Below are 20,168 nucleotides of genomic sequence, written 5' to 3' on the forward strand. Positions count from 1 at the left end.
GGTGTTGGGAGAACCCCTGTGCTCTGCGTGGTGCAGCTGTCTGGTGTGTGCCAGGCAAACACCACCTCATCTTCTGGTGCTACAGATTTCCATGGATGGGCTGCTTTAGTTTCAGTTTTCCAGTACAATGCTTGTGTTTTCCTTTTTTTTCCTTACCCTTCCAGAAGTGAAACTTCTAACTTGTGATCGTTAGTCCTCATTCTGTGTTCTACTTTGACTGTAAGTCCAATGAAGTCACCAAAGTTAAACACTGACTTCTTAGAAATACACTAAACATTTTATTATGGGAATTTTCATGTTATGGAAAATTTTAAATATGTACAAAATCGAGAGAATCTCCACATAGTCAGACTTAACTTCAGTAATTATCAACCCATGGCCAGTCTCATTTCATAGTTGGCAAACTATGGGCCTGTGGACAAATTACAGCCTGCCACCTTGTTTTATAAATAAAGTTTTATTGGATCATAGCCACACTCTTGTGTTTACTTATTGCCTATGGCTGCTTTTGTGCTCAGTGAGAGGATTGAGTAATTGTGACAGAGACTGTATAGCCCACAAAGCCTAAAATATTTCCTGCATGGCCCTTCATAGAAAAAGTTTGCCAACTCCTGAGACGTAATCCTCACTCACCCCTTCCCCACTCCCTGTCCTAGATTATTCTGAAGCAAGTCCCAGACATTGGATCACTTTATCCGTATTTCAGTATATAGTTCTAAAAAATTTTCTTTTGTTAAAAACAAAACCACCATATTGTTAATAATATTTCCTTGCTGTCATCAAATGCGCAGTCATTAGTAAAATTTCTTCAGTTGTCTCACAAAATAGTCATTGACTTACAACAGAGTGTGTTGCATACACTTGTACTTCGTATATTTACAGTATTTGCATTTAAAAACAGCAGTAACGAACTCTTAACTCTGCTGGTTGCTGCCCTGTGACCTCTTTGGTCTGTAAGTTAGGTAGGACTTGAGCTGGTGAACATGTAGATGGAATCAAAGTGAAGATATTTAATGCTGTCTTCTCAGGGTGGCCAAGGATTTACTCTTCTTTAACTGAGGTGGGACACTAGATCCAGCTTTCTTATTTTCAGGGAGTTTTAATGTCTTATTGGAAGGTGGCTCAGACATAGCCTATTAGGTCTTCCTGTTTTAGGCCCAGACCTTTGAGCCCATGGCAGATAGTTCTACTCTGTAATAGGGAACCCAGAGAGAACAGAATGCTTAAGCTTTCATGGCTTAGTTAATGGGAGAAGTTCCACCCCAGGGAAGGAGTACCATGGTTAGAGCAATCTCGAAAGTACAGATGGTGGAGCCATTATTTCAACAGACCTCGTCACCAAGAAGCAAGATTGAGCCAAAGGAATCTCTTTATCGTGGCCGTCTCCTTCTGTCAGACCAGGGGGACACTTGTATAAGGATGGTCATTTTATCCAAAAGCAGAAAGTATTGGCCCTGGTAGCCAAGGATGAATGTGGTAATTTGCTCTTTGGTCACTCTTAGGCAGAGCTCAGACCAGAAGTGAGCAGGGAACCTGGTCACTATGGAGCACGCACATATCAGGGAGGCCTTACAGAGGGAGGTGGGTTGAACTTGGTCTTGTAGGAAAGCCTGGAGGTGGACTTAAATAGGAGGAAGGCAATCCAGGTTGGGGTAATGGTGTGAATGCAAAAGATGTCTTTAGGGAAGACGCATGGAGCAGCTTTACTGGAGTGGAAGATTTGTGTGGAACAAAGATGCTCAAAGTGTATTCAGCAAGGCCCCCAGGTTTGGGGGACATGCTAGTGAGAACCAAAGAGAGGGAAAGAACTCAGTGGGCTTCACCCACTACTCTGTTTTTATAGAGTAAGATTCTGTGTAAGACTTCACCTGAAATCAAGGGTGGGGTTAGGCTTTGAAGTTTGAAATTCACCAGTGCAGAGTACTTTTAGTTAAACATGTGGATTGAACATGTGTTCATTTCCATTCCTTCCTGAAAACCCACTAAAATGGTAATAAAGGTATAAAAAAGTATAATAATAAAGAAATGGAAGAATAGAAACAGCATATGGGAGATACTAATCCCAATTTAGTTGCTGATAGATCAATGGCAGATCTGGGAAAGCTGAAACCCAACCTTACAGTATGGATTATCCACCAGGAAGCCAACTAATTTGCACCATGGAGTCCTGGAAAGCCTCAGCAGTCAGACATGTAGGGGTGGGGGTGTGTATAATGAGACCAAGTTAAGTTTAAAATTTGAGCAGGGAACAGTTAGATTTCTAGATTGTCAACCATTGCTCCTGTCCCTACACCACACATGTGTGCCCACATACATGTATTCACACACACACACACACACAGCCATGTGATTGCTGCTAGTGTGAGGAGCTCGTGGGAGAGCAGAACCAGCCTGAAGGACACAGCCATAGCTGAAGGCAGTGAAGAACTCAGAAAAAGGGATTAGGTGAGGATACTGTTCCCAGGCTGAAGACTGAACAGCTTTTTACTAGAGAAAGTGAAGGGAAGTCGAAGGGAAGAGAACTACAGATGGTGATATTTGGGCTGCTGCTAGTGAAACAGCTGAGGGAAGCCACTAGTCAGCCAGCCTCCACTGGAAAGTACCCAGAACTTCCAGCTGGCATTTTAGTGGCTCACTTTTACATGTGAATGAACAGCTAAAGACCAGCAGATAGAGAAAAAGGGACTTGATGAAAACAGTGTAGGAGCTGGAAAAATTAAAACGTCAAAAACTAAAACCAAATTATAATTCATATCCTCAAAGATTTGGGAGGAAAACATGGCATCTATGCAAGAAGAACAGGAGACCATAAAATGAACCATGCAGAGAAAAGAGATTTTCGATGTGATTATTTATGACTACAGAAATAAAAAAAAAAAAATTAAATAGAAGAATCAAAAGGTAAAGTTTGAGATAAGAAAATTACAAGGTGAGTCTAGGAAATCCAGCATTTGACTAGTAGTTTTTGCAATAAAGAACAGATAAATAGAGGATGGCAAGTTATCAAAGAGAATAAAAGAGAATTGCCAGAATTGAGGATAAGAGTGGGGTGGAGCCAAATGGCGGCCTGAGTAGGACAGTGGGACTCTCCTCCCAAAAACATATATATTTTTGAAAATATAACAAATACAACTAATCCTAAAAGAGAGACCAGAAGACACAGGACAACAGCCAGACTACATCCACACCTGTGAGAACCCAGCGCCTCGCGAAGGGGGTAAGATACAAGCCCTGGCCCAGCGGGACCCGAGCGCCCCTCACCCCAGTTCCCGGCAGGAGGAGAGGAGTCAGAGCGGGGAGGGAGAGGGATCCCAGGACAGCTAAATAGCCAGCCCTATCCATCCGCACCCAGAGTGCAGACACACAGTGCATGGGGTGCTAGATACTAGGGAAACAGGACAGTAAGACCTGTGAGCGGGTCCCTGCAGCCGGCGCCCCTGGGACAAAGAAAAGCGAGTGCTTTTTGAAAGTCTTAAAGGGGCAGGGACTCCACAGCTGGACGAAAGCGTCCCGGGACACTTAGCCTAGCAGCTGGGAATCCCAGGGAACTCCAGGTGCCCTTACCCCCTGGGCAGCAGCTCTGAGATCCCTCACGGTGATAAACAGCCCCCCGTCCGTTCCCCCTCCGGCACCCCACCATAGCAGAGCAGCAGCCTGAGGCTGGCCACACCCACAGCAAGGGAGCTTCCTCCATAGTGGCCGGGCAAGACACAGAGACCCAGTCTACGTGCAACTGCCCAACACAAGCCACTAGGGGTCGCTGTTGTCCCAGTAAAGAAAGGCCAGGAGCAAGTGGAAAGGGTCTTGGCTCTCCCAGCTGACAGACGAGTCAATAGCATACCACTGCATCTGTCAACATGAAAAGGCAAAAAAATTTGATCCAGACCAGACTAACCCAGACATCCTCCACATCCTCCCCTGAGAAGGGATCTGGGGAGATAGATTTAACCAATCTTCCTGAAAAAGAATTCAAAACAAAAGTCATAACCATGCTAATAGACTTGCAGAGAAATATGCAAGAACTAAGGAGGGAGAATACAGAAATAAAACAATCTCTGGAAGGACTTCAAAGCAGAATGCCCGAGATGCAAGAGACCATTACTGGACTAGAAATCAGATAACAGGAATGCAGAGAAGCTGATGCAGAGAGAGATAAAAGGATCTCCAGGAATGAAAGAATGTTAAGAGAACTGTGTGACCAATCGAAACGGAACAATATCCGCATTATAGGAGTACCAGAAGAAGAGAGAGAAAAAGGGATAGAAAGTGTCTTTGAAGAAATAATTGCTGAAAAATTCTCCAAACTAGGGGAGGAAATGGCCTCTCAGACTACAGAAGCACACAGAACTCCCATGACAAGGGACCCAAGGAGGACAACACCAAGACACATAATAATTAAAATGGCAAAGATCAAAGACAAGGACAGAGTATTAAAGGCAGCCAGAGAGAAAAAAAAAGGTCACCTACAAAGGAAAACCCATTAGGCTATCATCAGACTTCTCAACAGAAGCCTTACAGGCCAGAAGAGAATGGCATGATATATTTAATGCAATGAAACAGAAGGGCCTCGAACCAAGAATACTATATTCAGCATGATTATCATTTAAATATGAAGGAGGGATTAAACAATTCCCAGACAAGCAAAAGTTGAGGGAATTTGCCTCCCTCAAACCGCCTCTACAGGGTATCTTAGAGGGACTGCTCTAGATGGGAACACTCCTAAAAAGAGCACAGAACAAAACACCCAACATATGAAGAATGGAGGAGGAGAAATAAGAAGGGAGAGAAATAAAGAATCATCAGACAGTGTTTATAATGGCTCAATAAGCAAGTTAAGTTAGACAGTAAGATAGGAAAGAAGCTAACCTTGAACCTTTGGTAACCAGAATTGAGGATAAAGAGTCCAAATTTGAAGGGCCTACCAATGCCCAACTGGGAGAATGGAAAAAGACCCACCCCAAAAGCACATCCTAACGGAATTACAAAATGCCAAGAGAACATCTCAAAAGCTTCCAGAGGGAAAAAGTAGGGTATCCACCAAGGATCCGGAATCAAGAATACCATCCTTCTTCTCAACAGCAGCCGTGGAGCAGGACCCTCAAAATTCTGAAGGAAAATCATTACCTGTCTAGAAATCAACTTTTGGTTATTGTAACTCTCAAGGGTGAGGGTTGAAATAACCCTCTTAAAACATGTAGTGTTTCAAAAGATTAACTTTGGTGCATCTTTTCTCAGAAGCCACTAGTCAATCATCCCACCAGACAAGAGGGAACCAAGAAAGAAGGGATGAGATGCAGGGCATATGAAGCTCAATTCAGGAACCAGGGACATTCCCGAGAGGAAAGTGAGGGGTGATGACTCAGGATAAGGCCGTGGGGCAGACCTGGAGGACAGCTGTTCACACTGCACGAAGGGTACCTGGAGAGATGGGGCGAAGACATAAATGACACAGAGGCCGCCTGTGCTGTCAGAGTCTGGGGTGAATTAGAGACAGGTTCTTGAAAACCAGGCAGAACGAAACACACAGTTCTCAACTCAGGAAAGAAGAAGTTGTACAAGTAAGGAAATGTATTTATAGTGTCCTACAAAGTCATAATACAAATTCTGAATATCTATTTAATGTGTTTATAAATTGTGAGAGTGCCAGAGAGGAGGGCCCTGCATGTCTTGTGGGGTAGGATACAAGAACTAACTCCTCAGCTTTGGCAATGGAAAATCCATAAGTAATATCTCATATGGCAGAAATCAAGAAATAATGGAATAATCATGTTATTTAGAAATATGGCTATAAGTAGAAGCAGGGAGAGTTGTAAGTAGTTGCTTCTGAGGAACAGGTAGGGCGGGAGACACTGGTTTTCATTGTGTCCCCTGTAGTGCTTTTTGTATTTTTAAAGTCTACACGATTCCTATGATAAAAAATAAAAATCACTAGTTGAGAGGATTTATGAGAAGAGCGGGAGGATCCAGATTGTGAGCCTTGCATCCTAGCTCAGGGTTTTGACCCCAGGGCAGTGCACAGGCAATTGAAGTTTTTGAGCAGAGCGTAACAGAAGGAGGCCGGTCTGGAATGGTTCCCCAGATGGCAGTTTATAGGCTGGCTCAGAGTGGGAGTTAGTTTAGGGGCAGTTGGACATAGAAATACAAAGTCAAGGACAGGGAGACAGTGAAAAAGAAGCCCTCAGGCTGGGTGTTTGGCTGATCTCATCAGGAAAAGAAGAGTGGAGAATAATGGTGTGGTTTTGTCTCTGGAGGACGGCTAGCATGGAGAGCACTGGGGAAGACTGAGGTCTGGGGAGAGAGCTGTGGCATTTAGCTGCATCTAAAGCGACAGCAGGCCGTGAAGGCAAGGCAGTCCAGCGGGCAGAATCCAGCCCAGCCTGGGAAATGGCCGTGTGGACTGGGAACTGCTCAAGGAGAAGCCATTCTTAGGAGGCTTTGAGTTTAAAGGAATCATTGAAGAGGTGGCCAAAAAAAAAAAGGCAGCCGGGAGGCTCACCATGAAAATTGAGGAATGTACCAGACATGACAGTCATGTGAATAAGGTAGAATTCAGAGATGAAATGAAAATGTAGTTAGGGAACAAAGGCCTTCAGCACTTTGAAATCATATAATCTGTAGGGTGTTCCCTTTGCATTGGGTTAATACTGTTTTCTTCAGTAGCATCTCTTTCTTATATTTTGAAAACCCCTTTTTCCTCCTTCCAATTTGTATTGGAAAATTCAGACATACACCGAATTTGAGAGAATAGTACAATGAATCCATTATAACCATTGCCTGGTTCTAACAATTAGTAACATTTTGTTTCTTCTGACCTCCTACTTTTCAGGGGACTTAAAGCAAATCTCAGACATCATATCCTTGGAACTATAAATATATCACATGCATCTCTAACATATGAGGCTTAAAAAAACAAAATAAAATATCATTATTCCGCTCAACAAAGTTAACAATATTTCCTTACTTCATGTCATAGCCAGTCTGTATTCCGTTTTCCCCATTTGTCTTAAAAATGCTTTTATACTTGATTTGTTTGAATCAGATCCAAACTCAAGATTAACACAGTTGCTTTTGGCTGATGTGTCTCTAAGCCTCTCTCCATCTCTAAGTTCCCCTTTCTTATTTTTTTCTGGCACTTTGTTGCAGATCCTGGACATTTGTCTTGTAGAATTTCTCATGTTCTGAATGTGGCTGATGTGACCTCATGGTGTTGTCTAACATGCTCCTCTGTCCTTTCCTTGTCTTTCCTATAAACTGGTAGTTAGATATGGAGGCTTGATTAGATTCAAATTCACTTTCTAAAACTGAAGTAGAATTCACATACAGTGAGATATACAAATCTCAGGGTTACTGTTTGCTGAGTTTTGACACATGCATACCCTCATGTAACCCACACCCCATCAAAGGATACATTTCTACTACCCCGGCAAAGTTCTCTCTCTTACTTTCTTTTGATTGCTGCTTCCCTGTGTGTGTGGAAATTGAGTTGCACCTACCAAGCACAGCTGAAGACTTTTACCCATCTGTTCTAGCCTAACCTTGCCCATGGGTGTTATAGGACCGACTTTGGCAAGGTTGCTTCCTCACTAAGATAATGTGGAAAGTCCCACTGTTACTTGCAGCAACTCTTCTTCTCAAGACCATGCAACGTATTTTCACTGACACCTTCTATCAGGATAATTTCAATTGCAAGAACAAAAATTGAAGTCCAAATTGGCTTAAATAATCAAGAGAATTCACTGGCTCATGTAACTGAAAATTCTAGATGTAGACCCTCATTTTAAGTGAAGACTTATCTAGGTGACTCAACAGTATCACTAAAGGGCTGGCTTTTTCCCTATTTTTCTGCTCTGCCACCTACTGGGTTGACTTCATATATTTGAGTCCAAGATAGAAGCCAGTGGATCCCAGGTCTGCATGCTTTTTCAGTCACATCAGCAAGGAGGAGAAACAATATTTTCCCCAGAATTCCTAGCATAGTCATAAGATTCACCCTGATTGGCCCAGCATAGGCCACATGCCTGCTCCTGGTCTGGTGGACAGTTCAACTCTGAGGTTGGGAGTAGAGTCAGCTTCCCCAGAACCACATGGAAGTGTGGTTCTTCTAAATGGAAATCAGGAGCTAATGGTGGGGTGGGATCGGTTGGTGTGGAGGTGAGCACAAACCTCTTCTATATAATCATCGGTGCCCCAGAGCCTCCGTGATTGGGGCCTGCCTGGTTGTGTCTCCCTGGAGCAGCCAAGCTCCTGCGCCGGACATCACACACTTAACCCCCCCTTGGGCCCTTCTTGCCAGCCATCCTGAGATTTCTGTAGGATTTGGGGTAGGGGGTGGCCACGACAGTCATGCTGAGCTTAATGTTTCCAGCTGGGAAAAACGCACAGACCCCCGAGGCAGGTTTTACTATGTGGATCACAACACTCGGACCACCACCTGGCAGCGCCCCACAGCTGAGTACGTGCGGAACTACGAGCAGTGGCAGTCCCAGCGCAGCCAGCTCCAGGGCGCCATGCAGCACTTCAGCCAAAGATTCCTCTACCAGGTGAGAGGGCAGGGGCTCGCCGTGAGGGCAGGGGAACCTATGGGCACTGTAGAAGGTGCCTCCTTTGGCAAGCAGGGAGGGAAGACGGTGGCTAGACGTCAGTACTCTGACTCTGGAGATTTTACTCATCACAGTGAAATTCCTCAAATTCCATTGTCTCTAATTTAGTAATTCCACATCTAGCCTCAGTGTTAAAGGACATGGTATGTTCGAAAATGAATTCACCATCTTTCTTCCAAGACTGGGTTTCTCTTCTGGCCCGCTCTATCCAAGTCCATTTACTCTGACTTGAGAGTTGCAGGTCCGCTCTGATCTCTCCCATGCCTCACCATTTCAGTTCAGAGTGGCCACCCACATCCTCTTTCCATTGCTGCTATCGTTTTTCTTTAGACCCTTATTCTCTGACACATTCTCAAGGATGGAGGGACCTTTAAAGTTCATCTAGATCAGAGGTTGGCATATTGTGGCCCATACCTACTTTTGTATAAAATAAATAAATAAATATAAAGTTTTATTGGCACCCCCCAGTAGTTTAGGTACTGACTGTGCTGTGTCCCTTTAGGACCACCCCCCTCTGGCCTCCCTGTCTCCCACCCCTCTGCCCCACAGCTACCTTCCTGAGCCAATGCATCCCATTGGCACCTCCACCAGTGACCGGGTTGTAGATGAGCAGAAAGCATGGTGTTGTCACATTAAGTTGCCTCCAAGGGTAACTGTAATGTCCGTCTGCAACCCATGCCTGGTAGTTGACCCAGTGCAGTACCACATGTGTTTGCTAGGCCTCCCACTCCACAGCCCTTTTCACACATGCCTGGCCCCTGGTTCTGGCATGTGTCAAGACTGGATGGGATCTGATATTCTCTGCACTTTAGAAATTGTTCCTCTTATGCCGGGCCCTAAAGATTTTACCTGCCCTTTCTTGGGTGACCGTGGATACAAAACTGGGAACACGTGTGTATCTTTTTCCTTTGACTTAGAGGACAGAGACACATTTTAGGACTCTCACATGGTTTTGTCTCCCTGCTTACTTCTCTAGTTAAAAACAAAACAAAACAACCATTGAAGGAATCTTTTTTTCCTTCCCTATCATGCACCAAGTAGGCTCTGTAGGTCGGCTGAGATGTTCGGCATGCAAAAGGGAAGATTGCGGAGCTCACTTCCGCTTGGTCTTTTGGGGCACTCATTCCTCTTGCCTGCCACCCCCACGTTAGCAACATCTTTCTGGGTCTGCAGAGGGGGAACTTGGACTTGGAAGGTCCCCTAGAAGTAAAAATTAAGTGCGAAAAAGAATTTCTCTCTGAGTACTCGAAAATGATTTTCTCAGCGTAGCTAGGAATTGAGGAGGAGGGTTCTGGATGGAGGCGATGGTTCCCTTTTCCCCATGAAGCAAGACTCAACTTGAAAAACGGGGCAGGAATGTCTTTTTTGGGTCAGCTTGCAGTATCTCTCTGTTGATTTCCCTCCCCACTGGATTTGGTTTGCCCCTCTTGTTTGCTGTGGTGCCATGTCCTGGTTACAAGTAAGAAGAGTTGCTTTCATAGAGTTATTTTGGGGTTTGGCCTTGGTCCAGGGTTTGACTTGGAAGACTTAAGAGCTGATACTGTACCAGTGGCTTCCCCTCCTCCTCCTCCTGCTGGGCTGAACCAAGACCTTGTTCTTCTTCACGGCCCTGCAGAGAACACAAAATATAGTTCAAGGTGGAAATCAAGGGAATCCCAGATGGCGGTCTCCCGCAGTGCCTTCCTGCTGTCTGCCTGATCACACACCTTTTCCAGTTTCTGTTATGGTTCGCCTTTTTCCGGACATGCTTCCCTTTCCTAAAGCCCCAGCATGCCTTTGTTGCCTGTGATGCTTGTGTGTGGATGCATGTTTTACCCTCGCACTCCCACTCTGCCCTGCTTCCTGAGGGTGCTCTGGCCCACCGAGGATGCCCCGTTGCGTCGCGCAAATTGTGTATTGCACCAGGACTCACCTCACGGCCCACTACATTTCCACGGCCCGACTTCCTTTACTCCTGCTTTGGTCCTCCCCTAGTAACTGAAGGAGGTTTTCGGTATCTGGAGGACCGAAACAAAACATTCTGTGGCTTCTAACGGGTAGATGCCAAATGGCACCATCCAGAAACAGACAACTTATTTCTTACTCTGTAGGGGCTCCTTTGGGTTGAGTTCTCAAGTACCTGGGTTTTGTTCTGGGCTGATTGGGTGCATCCTTAGAAGGAGCCTGCCGTCCACACACTGTAACCTTTATGCCCTTCCCAGAGCCTTTCTTGCCCTCGGCAGTATTTGCTAGACATACTTTATTTCTGAGTTTGTATCTTAAAATATTACCGGAACTTAGTGCTCAGTCCCTGTGAGACTTGAATTCACGTGGGCCATCTGGCTTGTGGCCTGCACCCTGGACCTCCCAACCCAGGGGCCATTACTGGGAAAAATGATTCAATGGCATTCCTTTCAGTTCCTAGTAACAAAGGACACTGTCTTGTCTCTTAGAGTCACCTGCACATCCTAGGGTCTCTCTTCTGACTGTAATCCCTCCATGGCCCTTTCTCTGTGCTTTTCCAGCTGTGCTTCAGGGAACCCTTAGGATGTCATTTTGCGGGAGGTGTGGTAGACGAGAAGGGGAGTCGGTTGGCTCTTTGGAGATGTGGGGATTTGGGGCTTTGATTTTCTCGCCATGATGTGTAGCTTTTATTTTTTGTTTCTCCTTTGCTTTTGTCCACTCCCTTTCCCTATTTTTCAAGTTGTACCATGTACATTAGGGAAAAAATACCCCAAATGGTCAAGTGCTTTGCTTTAACCACGAGATGTAAAATTTTTCTGACTGACAGCTTCCATTGACTACATTTTGTGTGTTGTTTATCAGTCTCTGGTCTCCTTTTTCTCTCTGCTCCCTCTTCTCTCCCTTTTTCACAGATTTTGGGGGGGTGTGGATCTGATAGAATGAGAACAGAAGGATGCCAAAGGGGTGGAGAAACTTTTAACAAAAGAGAGCTTATAATATTGTATGAAGTTTGTGACATTAAAAAAGGCAGGGATTAAGAAAAGGGCTGATATATATATATATATATATTTTTATTTTAATTTTTTTACTTGTGCTTCATATACTAAGTCAAAGTTCATTCTGATGAATAATAGAAACCCAATTGGTTAAACTTAAGCAGAAAAGGAATTTGTCATAGGGGAACTGGGTTCATAGGATTCACAGAATGATAAGGAACCAAGCTCTGGCAGAAAGAGGGGTAGGCGAGACAAAGGAATAGTTTGCACAGGACATTGCCCCCTCCTGCGGCTGTTAAATACTTGATACTCCATAGCAGTGTGGACTCTGCTGCTGTGGTGAGTCATCCCCAGCAAACCCTGTGCTTTGGTGTCTTTCCCTGAAGTTCTGAGTGGTAGCATCTGATCATTTTAGGTCATGAACCTGCACAGTCTAGACGTCATGGTATTGAGAAGGGGAATATTTGCTAGCTGATAAATAGTTTTGGTTCTTGTTCGGTATATACATGGAGGCTGTCAGGGAAGACCGTTTTCTCTGTTGATTTGTGGAATTAAGCAAAAGATGACTGTAAATCCCTATTGCTACCAGTTGGGAGTAATTTCCCATTGGAGCTCCTGAATGCTTCATGGCTTATCCACTCATTCCGAGAAAAAGGCCCGAGGCAGCAATTTTGCATCAACTGTGTCTTTTAATTTCTTAAAATGATCTTTTCTGTAGTTCTTCCCTTTTGCAAGAACATTGCTACAGCTCAGCCCTTACCTACTGCCTTCTTTTTGCAGATGTATTTCATGTGTTAGTTCCTTTCGTTCTGTTGCTGGGTGCTTTTATAGCTACTACTCTTATGTATTATCTACAAAACAAAGTTGTACAAACATGGAGTTTATGGAATGCTACGCCCCACCCCCACCAGAATGACCTGTGTGAGTCTGGGAGATCTTTTTCAGTAACCGTCAGACAAATCTGATTTGAGGTGGAGGTTTTGAGCTCATCCTCCAGGTTGACGTGCGCTAAATTGAAGACAAACCAGTTCCCACACCTTCGTTCTGCTGAGCAGGAGGCTCTTTGCTAAAAGGGGGCTCTGTCCCCTCGAGGAACCTATGGTTTCAAGACTTAAATGTCTGTGTTGGAACTTGCTGTGCAGGAGCTGCTTGTGCTCCCACCTTGGAAAGAAAGTTTTTCTGTCCTTTCAGCTGGGGGTGGAGGGCCGGCTCTGAAAGGGAGTTCGTTGGCGATTGAGTTCCACCAATGTTTTCTCAAGCCGAGACTGAGCTCCATTCATTCTTCTGCCCGTGTGTGGCTCCATCACCCCCAGACAGGGCTAGCCAGGCAGCCCAAAGTCTGCATTAAGAACTTGATCCTCTAATATAACAATTAAATTTTAGTAAGTGAAATAAAAATGCTTCAAAGAAAAATAAAGGTAAGCAAGCACGGAACAATACTTGTTTTATTTAACTCTGAAGAGTTTTTGACAGCAAGTCCCCTTCCCTGCAGGATATGAGACCTCTTAGTCCTCTGCAGCCCTGCCCCAGGGACCTCACAGCAGAATCAGGCTGGGGGTGGGGGGTATTAATGTAAACAGTGACCCTGAAGTCCTGGAGTCAGCTCCCCCTTCTTTCTCCTGTCTCCCCTTCTCGCTTGTCACCTCGCCCCCAGCCCCACCTCCCCAGACAGGCACACACAGAACACTGAGCAACTTCAGGTTCAGGCCGATGGAGAATAAAGGTGCTTTGTGAAAGGAAGCAAAACATTTCTAGGGGAGGTGAGGGGCCTGGGGCATGAATGTGCCCTCAGTCTGGGCTGGTGTTGCACACCGCTGCGGCTCCCTCTCTCAGCGCACCCCGGAGGGAGGTGGAAGGGGGAGGGCCCAGCCCCCAGCCAGGAAGCTCTGGGCGTGGGCAGGGCTTGTGGGAATGATTTCATTGGAAAGGCCTGTGATATTTTTTCCCCTCCCGTGTGTGGTTCTTGGAGAAAGTTGGAGGTGGTGGTGATTTCAGTCTCTTTGGCCGCTGTGAGCAGGAGCCGAATTGAACAGAGGCACTCGGCTGAGCTGGCCCGACAGTCCTGCTTGGGCTCTCCTGCCATGCCTGGGGCTCGCGCGCCTGTCTCCGCTTTCCTGGCCCACCTTCATCTGCGCACCTCCTCCTGCCCACCACTCCACCCTCTCCAAAACCTGTCTGGGCCCTCAGTGTGCAGGGTCCTTTCCGGGGTTTTCTTTTTTGAAAAAACCTTTTGAGAGGAGCAAATGCCACCCAAGGCCCCACTGTATCCTCAACAAAGTGCTCAAATGTGGAAATAAGTTGTTGACCTTTTTGTTTTTATCAATTGATTTATTTTTAATCAGCAGCTTTTTTAAACCTCTGTGTTCCGCTGTTTCTTGTGTTTAGTCTTCGAGTGCTGCGACTGACCATGACCCACTGGGCCCCCTCCCTCCAGGCTGGGGTAAGTAGATGAGCGCTGCTTCTGTGCCCTCAGCCCTGAGTCAGCTGGTGCTCCGCCAGGCTGTCCTCTCGCCCTGCGCCTCTTCCTGCTCCCGTCCCTTGGCTTCCCAGTTCACTTGTCTCTGACACGCTCTCTGGGGGATGCCCCGCCGGAACAATTGGCAGGGGATAGAGCTGAAAGGTTGGGAGAGGAGCCGAGTTCCCCTGCCCCCCTAGAGTATTTGCCCGCGATCGCTGAAGGAGTGTGACCTGACGGAAGAAGGCCCGAGCAGCCGTGGGGCTCTTGGGCTTCGGTCCTGACTTCCGAGGTGTCATCCAAACACCCATTGTATCATTAACTAAGACATTTTGATGCTGGCTGATTCCCAGGTACTTTTGTTTCAGGCCTGTGGTCTGTGTATGATTGGCAGGAGCCACCTCACCAAACCTTCCTTGGAAGCTGAGATTTTGGGGGACTCCAACCTAATTTTGACTAATGGAAGCCACCTTTTAATTTGCAACACAGCTCTGAAAGAGGCCAGAGGGAAATAGATAAGAGAGTTGAGCACTGGGTGGCGACTCTATGAAAGTGCACCATTGCTAGTTAATAATGCTGTGTTAGATTCTCAATATTACTGGAAATTTCCGAGTCATTGGTGTGACTTGCTATCGAGTTAGAGGGATGGACAGCCATGACTCAAGAGAGATTATGGGCTTTATGTCTATTCTGGCGAGGAGTGGCTGTGTAAAAAGAGATCATGAGAGATGTTGAGACTCAGTGCATTCTGCAGCTCTGAGCTTGGTCAGGGTTTTGTTCAATGCTGCAAGAGTCCCTGGAAGCTGAAGAAGGCAGTTTTTGCAGGAATTGGCATGTGTCAGATTTTATTTATTGGTTAGGCCAGCAGAAGACAGTAAGTCTGGTTTGGTGGTGTTCACAGATGGCATTAAATTGGGTGGGGGCGTGCTCCCCAGCAAAGATGGAAAAGCTGACAATGATGGGATGAGCATTGTCTGGAAAAGTACAACTTTTGGCTGGATCCTCTTGGTGCAGACACAACTACTCCCTGGTAGTAATGTACAAGGCTGCCTTGAGAGCTGTGGACCTGCAGCGTATCACTTAGTAAATTACCACTGTATTCCAGAGCACTGGAAGTATTTTAGTCCTTCTAGGGGGTATATCAGTTAGGGAGGCCTTCACACAGTTCTTGATCTTCAGCTAGGGAATCCCTCATGCACACAGATGGCCCACCTGGCTCCCTGAGCTGATGAAAGGTCATTGGTATCTCAGAGATTGGCAGCAAGTCAAATGTGAGAGAATCCACCATAGGATCCTGGGCTAGGCAGGGGAAACGCGTCAGATTAAACGAGAATCTGGGATGCTTTTTGGCAGCCGGTAGACACTGTGATAGAGCCTGGGACCCAGGATTCCTGGATCTGTAGACTCAAGTGATTTATTTCTGTATTAGTTCTGCTAAATGATGGTCACCAAGTAAGAACAACTGTAGGGGACTCAAAAATAGCTCCAGATGCCAAGTGTGAAATATTTGAGATGGGAATAGGAGCCATGGTTGGAGTCAGTGCTGTTCACGAATGACCAGGAAAACACACAAGACTGTAATGCAGAGAAAAAAAAGAACAGCTGACCAAGGGCCAGGGAACCTTCCTAATCAGATCCTTTGGGCTTTGTGTTGGCTTTCCTAGGGCTGTGGCTAGGCCACCTCCCCAGGGACAGTTGAGAGTGAACAGAAAGAGCAGTGAACCCCAAAGAGAATTACAGTTAGCATGAGCCTGTGTTCTGTGTTCGCAGTGCTGGGTCCCTTTGCTCCTCCAGGAGAGACCCCACAGTTCTCCATGTGCACCAGCCCAGGGGCAGCACATCCCAGGTTTAGACCCCCACCTCCGCAGCAGCCCTGACCCTGGGCACATGACTGAATGCTGCTGAGTCTGTTTTTTCGACATGAGGTCGAGCTAGATGCTCTCCTAAGGACTTTCCCAGCCCTCAAACTGTGACATTGTTTGTAGCAAGGCAGTTGCGGTGGGCCATGAGCGGCCCCCAGGCAGAGATGAGAGCACAGGCCTGGGCTGGCTGACAGATCCCCCGGCCGGCGGTGAGCATTGGCTTTGGCCCTTGGCAGAGCAGACATGGAGGATCTAGTTCAAAACAGAAGCTTCTGGGCTACAAGGGGGCCCCTCCTTCCCCATGGACCTGTCTCAGGAAGTCTGCCTTCTGTGAGATGATCCCACAGGCTGTTGTGCTGTGATGGTAGCTTTGTAGCAACCCTGGGCACCCTCTTTTCTTTCTTTCCTTTTGTCTGTGTTTTTAAAATTTCTGTAAAGTAACAGATACCAGGCATGACAGAGAGAGACCAGTACCCTGAGTTGATGCTGGAACGTTTCAGCCTGATACTTGAGGGGAGGAGAGTGGGCCCCTTAATTCTGCCCCCTTTTCAGCTTTTGGTTTCCTTGTAACTTCTGGAGCTGATTATTTCTTTAATTTCATCCTGTCATTGTAAAAGAGGCGAGGTGGTTAGCATCATTTGTTTTCAGGACAGAAACAGATTTGAAGGCTCAGGAACTTAACGGGAAAGATGGCCTCTCTTGGGTTGGAGCCTAGTCTTGCTTTCCATCCACCTGGACCTGGTGGAGCGCCCCTTTCAGCTCCTCTCCAAGTCTGGGATCATCCCTTGGAGTTGGGTTTGTCCATGGAGCCCTCACTCCCCCCTAGGGGCACCCGAGCCTTCATCACCACACGAGGAGAAGGGCGACAGTAAGGATTGTCTGGAGGAGAGAGAAAATGTGTCTGAGCTCCCCAAACATTGCTCTGTGTTGAAGCACATGCCTAGGTGTATGAACAAAATGGGCATTGTAAGTGCCCATGGCCCCAGGTGTTCATTTGCACATGTGCCACATAGAGTTTTTGTGGGATGTGAGAGTCTTAGAACAAAACTCTGCCCTTAAGCAGAACAAAGAGACATGGTGGATGGTAGGCTGGCTCTGTGGTGTACAGCGCTGATCAGAGAGGCGTGAGGGAGAGTGCAGCCGCCCGCAGTGACTCTGCCTGTGGGACAGAGGCGCCTAGGTCGGCTGCCTCTGCGGGTGGAGCAGCCGCAGGACCAGAGACCAGCCGTGGTGGACTGGGGTGGGGACCAGGGCTCTGGGGAGGTTGCCTTGCCCCCACTTTGCACACAGCTGGATGCAATTACGCCTCTGCTTTCGGCTGGGCTGCTCCCCCTCTGTGTTGCCACACCGCCCCCTTCCCTCCGGTGAACCTTCCAACCAAAGACAGTGCTTGATCTTGAGTGGAAAATGTGTATATCCCTCCCCCGCTCCCCAGTGGAGAAAGATTCTCTTTGTCCTTTTTGCCAGTGACAGATGTGAGTGAGCCAGGCTTTTGCTGGTTAAACTTCTCCAACAGGTTGGGAACAGGGGCAGAAATTCAGAAATTCAAAAGGTGGGAACCAGAAGGGAGAGAACATAGGCTCAGGATGTTTCAATCTGATTGTCTTCTTTTCTTCTCCCCTGGCAGAGAAGAGACAGGACAATGGACGGGTGTATTACGTGAACCACAACACACGCACCACCCAGTGGGAGGACCCTCGGACCCAAGGGTGAGGGATCGGGCCGGGTCGGACCCCTGTACAGCCCCAGCATTGATCTTGGACTGCATTGGTTGTCCCCGGTGGATATTCTGGGCCCCTGGCTACTCACAAGTGCCCCAAGACCCTCACCATATGGTGTCTGCCTAATGAGAGCTTGGCAGTGGTTCCTTAAATTAACCTTCTGGGGGTAGAGAGTGGCCCGGCTGGCAGGTGTTGGTTTCTGTGCCAGTTTTACAGGCTGCTGATAAAGGGATTTCAAAAGGGTTGAGAGGACCCCACTCCTGATACCCTATACCTCCACCACCCAGAAGCTAGTCTGAGACTGGGGCATTCTGTGCTGCAGGATGGCTGTGGCCAGTTAGGCCACCGCTGTCCACCCAGGACTGGCTCTTTGGCTTGGGACAGTAAATGACCTGCTGCAGAACTGTCCTCACTACTTGGGTGGTATCAGGGCCCTCCCTTAAGGCCCTCCCTCAAGGGCTCTGCAGGGCCTGGGTGAAGGCAGAAAGAAAGCAGGACTCTGGGGACTCCAGCCTCCACTGAGGCCCAGCAGGAGAGGCCAGTCCTTAAACCTATCTTCCTGTTTGCAGGATGATCCAGGAACCAGCTCTGCCCCCAGGGTGGGAGATGAAGTACACCAGTGAGGGCGTACGCTACTTCGTGGACCACAACACCCGCACCACCACCTTTAAGGATCCACGCCCAGGGTTTGAGTCTGGGTAAAGGCTTTTTTGCACAGGCAACCTCAGTATATGTTCGCACAGGCCATTTGTCCTTGTCCTGCTGCTCCTTCCGCCCTCTAGTGGCCAATTTCAGTGTCACCTCAGAGAGGATGGGCAGGGAAGTGGCTACCTATTTATTCAGAGTGACACCAGAGGTCTTTCTCTAAAATCAAGAGGTCTGTCTTTGTTTTTAGTTTTCTTTTTGCTCCTCAGATCTTCAGAGGATCTCAGTGACAGTCACTTCCTTTCTTCTTTTGCCTTATCTTATGTGTCTTTAACATAGCATCAGCTTTCCTTAAGGCACACATGATAGCTTGCTAATTTTTGAGAAATCACATGGATTCCAGAACATCTTTGTTCTTCTCAGGACGAAGCAAGGCTCCCCCGGAGCCTATGACCGAAGTTTTCGGTGGAAGTATCACCAGTTCCGCTTCCTCTGCCATGTAAGTTCTGGTACTGGGACCTCTCCTGGGTTGGGGATTACTGAGTTACTTCAGCACCGTCTCCCAGCCTGGCAGCAGGAATTGGAGTGCCTGCATCTTAGATGGCAGCCGGTTGCTTCTCTTACCCTGAGTGGTTTCCTGGCACTTTCTCCAGGAAGGTGGGCCAGCTTCCATGCTCAGGGGACCCAGCTCTCCCCTCCCTGCCCAGGGGGATGGGGAAGCCTCTTCATACAGGCAGGGGACCAGAATGAAAAGTTATCACTGACGCCCCATTTGAGATTTGTTTTTCCTTTTCTTTTCAGTCGAATGCCCTCCCCAGCCACGTGAAGATCAGCGTTTCCAGGCAGACGCTTTTTGAGGATTCTTTCCAACAGGTTAGAGAATGATCATTGTGTCTAAAACCAACGGCAGGCAGATGGCTCCCCCCCCAACCTTCCACCCCATCTTCTGTCACATGGCCTTTAAACCCACATGGTAGAGTTTCCCAGGCATGGGCCTCAGTGATACTTGTCCTCTGGTAAGCCGGCCTCAGAGTCCCCTGTCTTCTGCCCCCAGCCTGCCATGGGAGCGAGAGTGGCAGGCTGGCCACAATTCTCTGTCTTCTCAGATCATGAACATGAAACCCTATGACCTGCGCCGCAGACTCTATATCATCATGCGTGGAGAGGAGGGCCTGGACTATGGCGGCATCGCCAGGTGAGCTTGGCGTCCCTGGGGGCTGCTCTGTGCTCCACCTCCCCAGGCTATAGGGCCCATGGGTAGAAAGCTGCCTCTGCCTTGCTCAGATTGATTCCAAAGCTCTCATGCACACTCAGGAATGGGCATGGGCATGGCTGTTCTGAATGGGTGCCAGAGCAGGGTGCTAGGGTCCCCAGCTGGGCTAGGCACTGACCCTTGAATAATAGTGTCATGGGGAGGCTCTGGAGGAGGGGCTCATTATTTTTATACTTTGACCAGTCCAGCTGCAGTATTGGTGCCTCGTGGTTGTCCATTAAAACCAGCCCTGGGCTTCTCTTCCTCTTGAGGTAGCCGGGGTAGGTTGAGTTGGGTGTCTCCCTGACATATTGTAGATGGGTTATGTCATGTATACCTGACATATATAAACAGCGTAGCAATCCAAAGGTCTGTGATCAATACTTAGCTGCATGTTGTGTGTACTCGGTCCAGAAAATTAAAACGGCTGATGTAACCATAAGACAAGCACGGAGCGTTGTTTTGCCCTCACCCCAGTCCACCTACAAATGTTAACAGACTGTGGCACAACGCTGCCTCGAATGGTGGGGCCGAAGGTCCCCGGCAGAGAGCAGGATCATCTTGGTTGGCAGTGACTGCTCAGCTTGCTGACCTCTCGCGGTGTGGGGACATCTCTCCTGGTGCTGGGTTAACTTGCTTGTGGCCCTCTGTTGGCTGGTGGCGCTGCCCTCTGGTCGGCCCCGTGGATCCGTTG

The 20,168-nt window shown here is 47.5% G+C and overlaps 1 protein-coding gene across 6 annotated transcripts in view; it reads left to right on the plus strand.

Moving 5' to 3' along the window:
• Positions 1-20,168, plus strand: part of WWP2 (WW domain containing E3 ubiquitin protein ligase 2) — a 167,246-nt gene that overhangs the window by 139,124 nt on the left and 7,954 nt on the right. For all 6 annotated transcript variants that reach the window (XM_073226344.1, XM_073226345.1, XM_017670019.3 and 3 more), the window contains 7 exons: positions 8,366-8,540; positions 13,925-13,979; positions 17,484-17,565; positions 18,147-18,275; positions 18,646-18,721; positions 19,024-19,095; positions 19,329-19,417. In XM_073226344.1, coding sequence (XP_073082445.1) covers positions 8,366-8,540; positions 13,925-13,979; positions 17,484-17,565; positions 18,147-18,275; positions 18,646-18,721; positions 19,024-19,095; positions 19,329-19,417 — 678 coding nt within the window. The remainder of the gene's footprint in view (positions 1-8,365; positions 8,541-13,924; positions 13,980-17,483; positions 17,566-18,146; positions 18,276-18,645; positions 18,722-19,023; positions 19,096-19,328; positions 19,418-20,168) is intronic.

The sequence above is a fragment of the Manis javanica genome, chromosome 17 (genome assembly GCF_040802235.1).
Source record: "Manis javanica isolate MJ-LG chromosome 17, MJ_LKY, whole genome shotgun sequence".
In the NCBI taxonomy this organism is placed as follows: domain Eukaryota; kingdom Metazoa; phylum Chordata; class Mammalia; order Pholidota; family Manidae; genus Manis; species Manis javanica.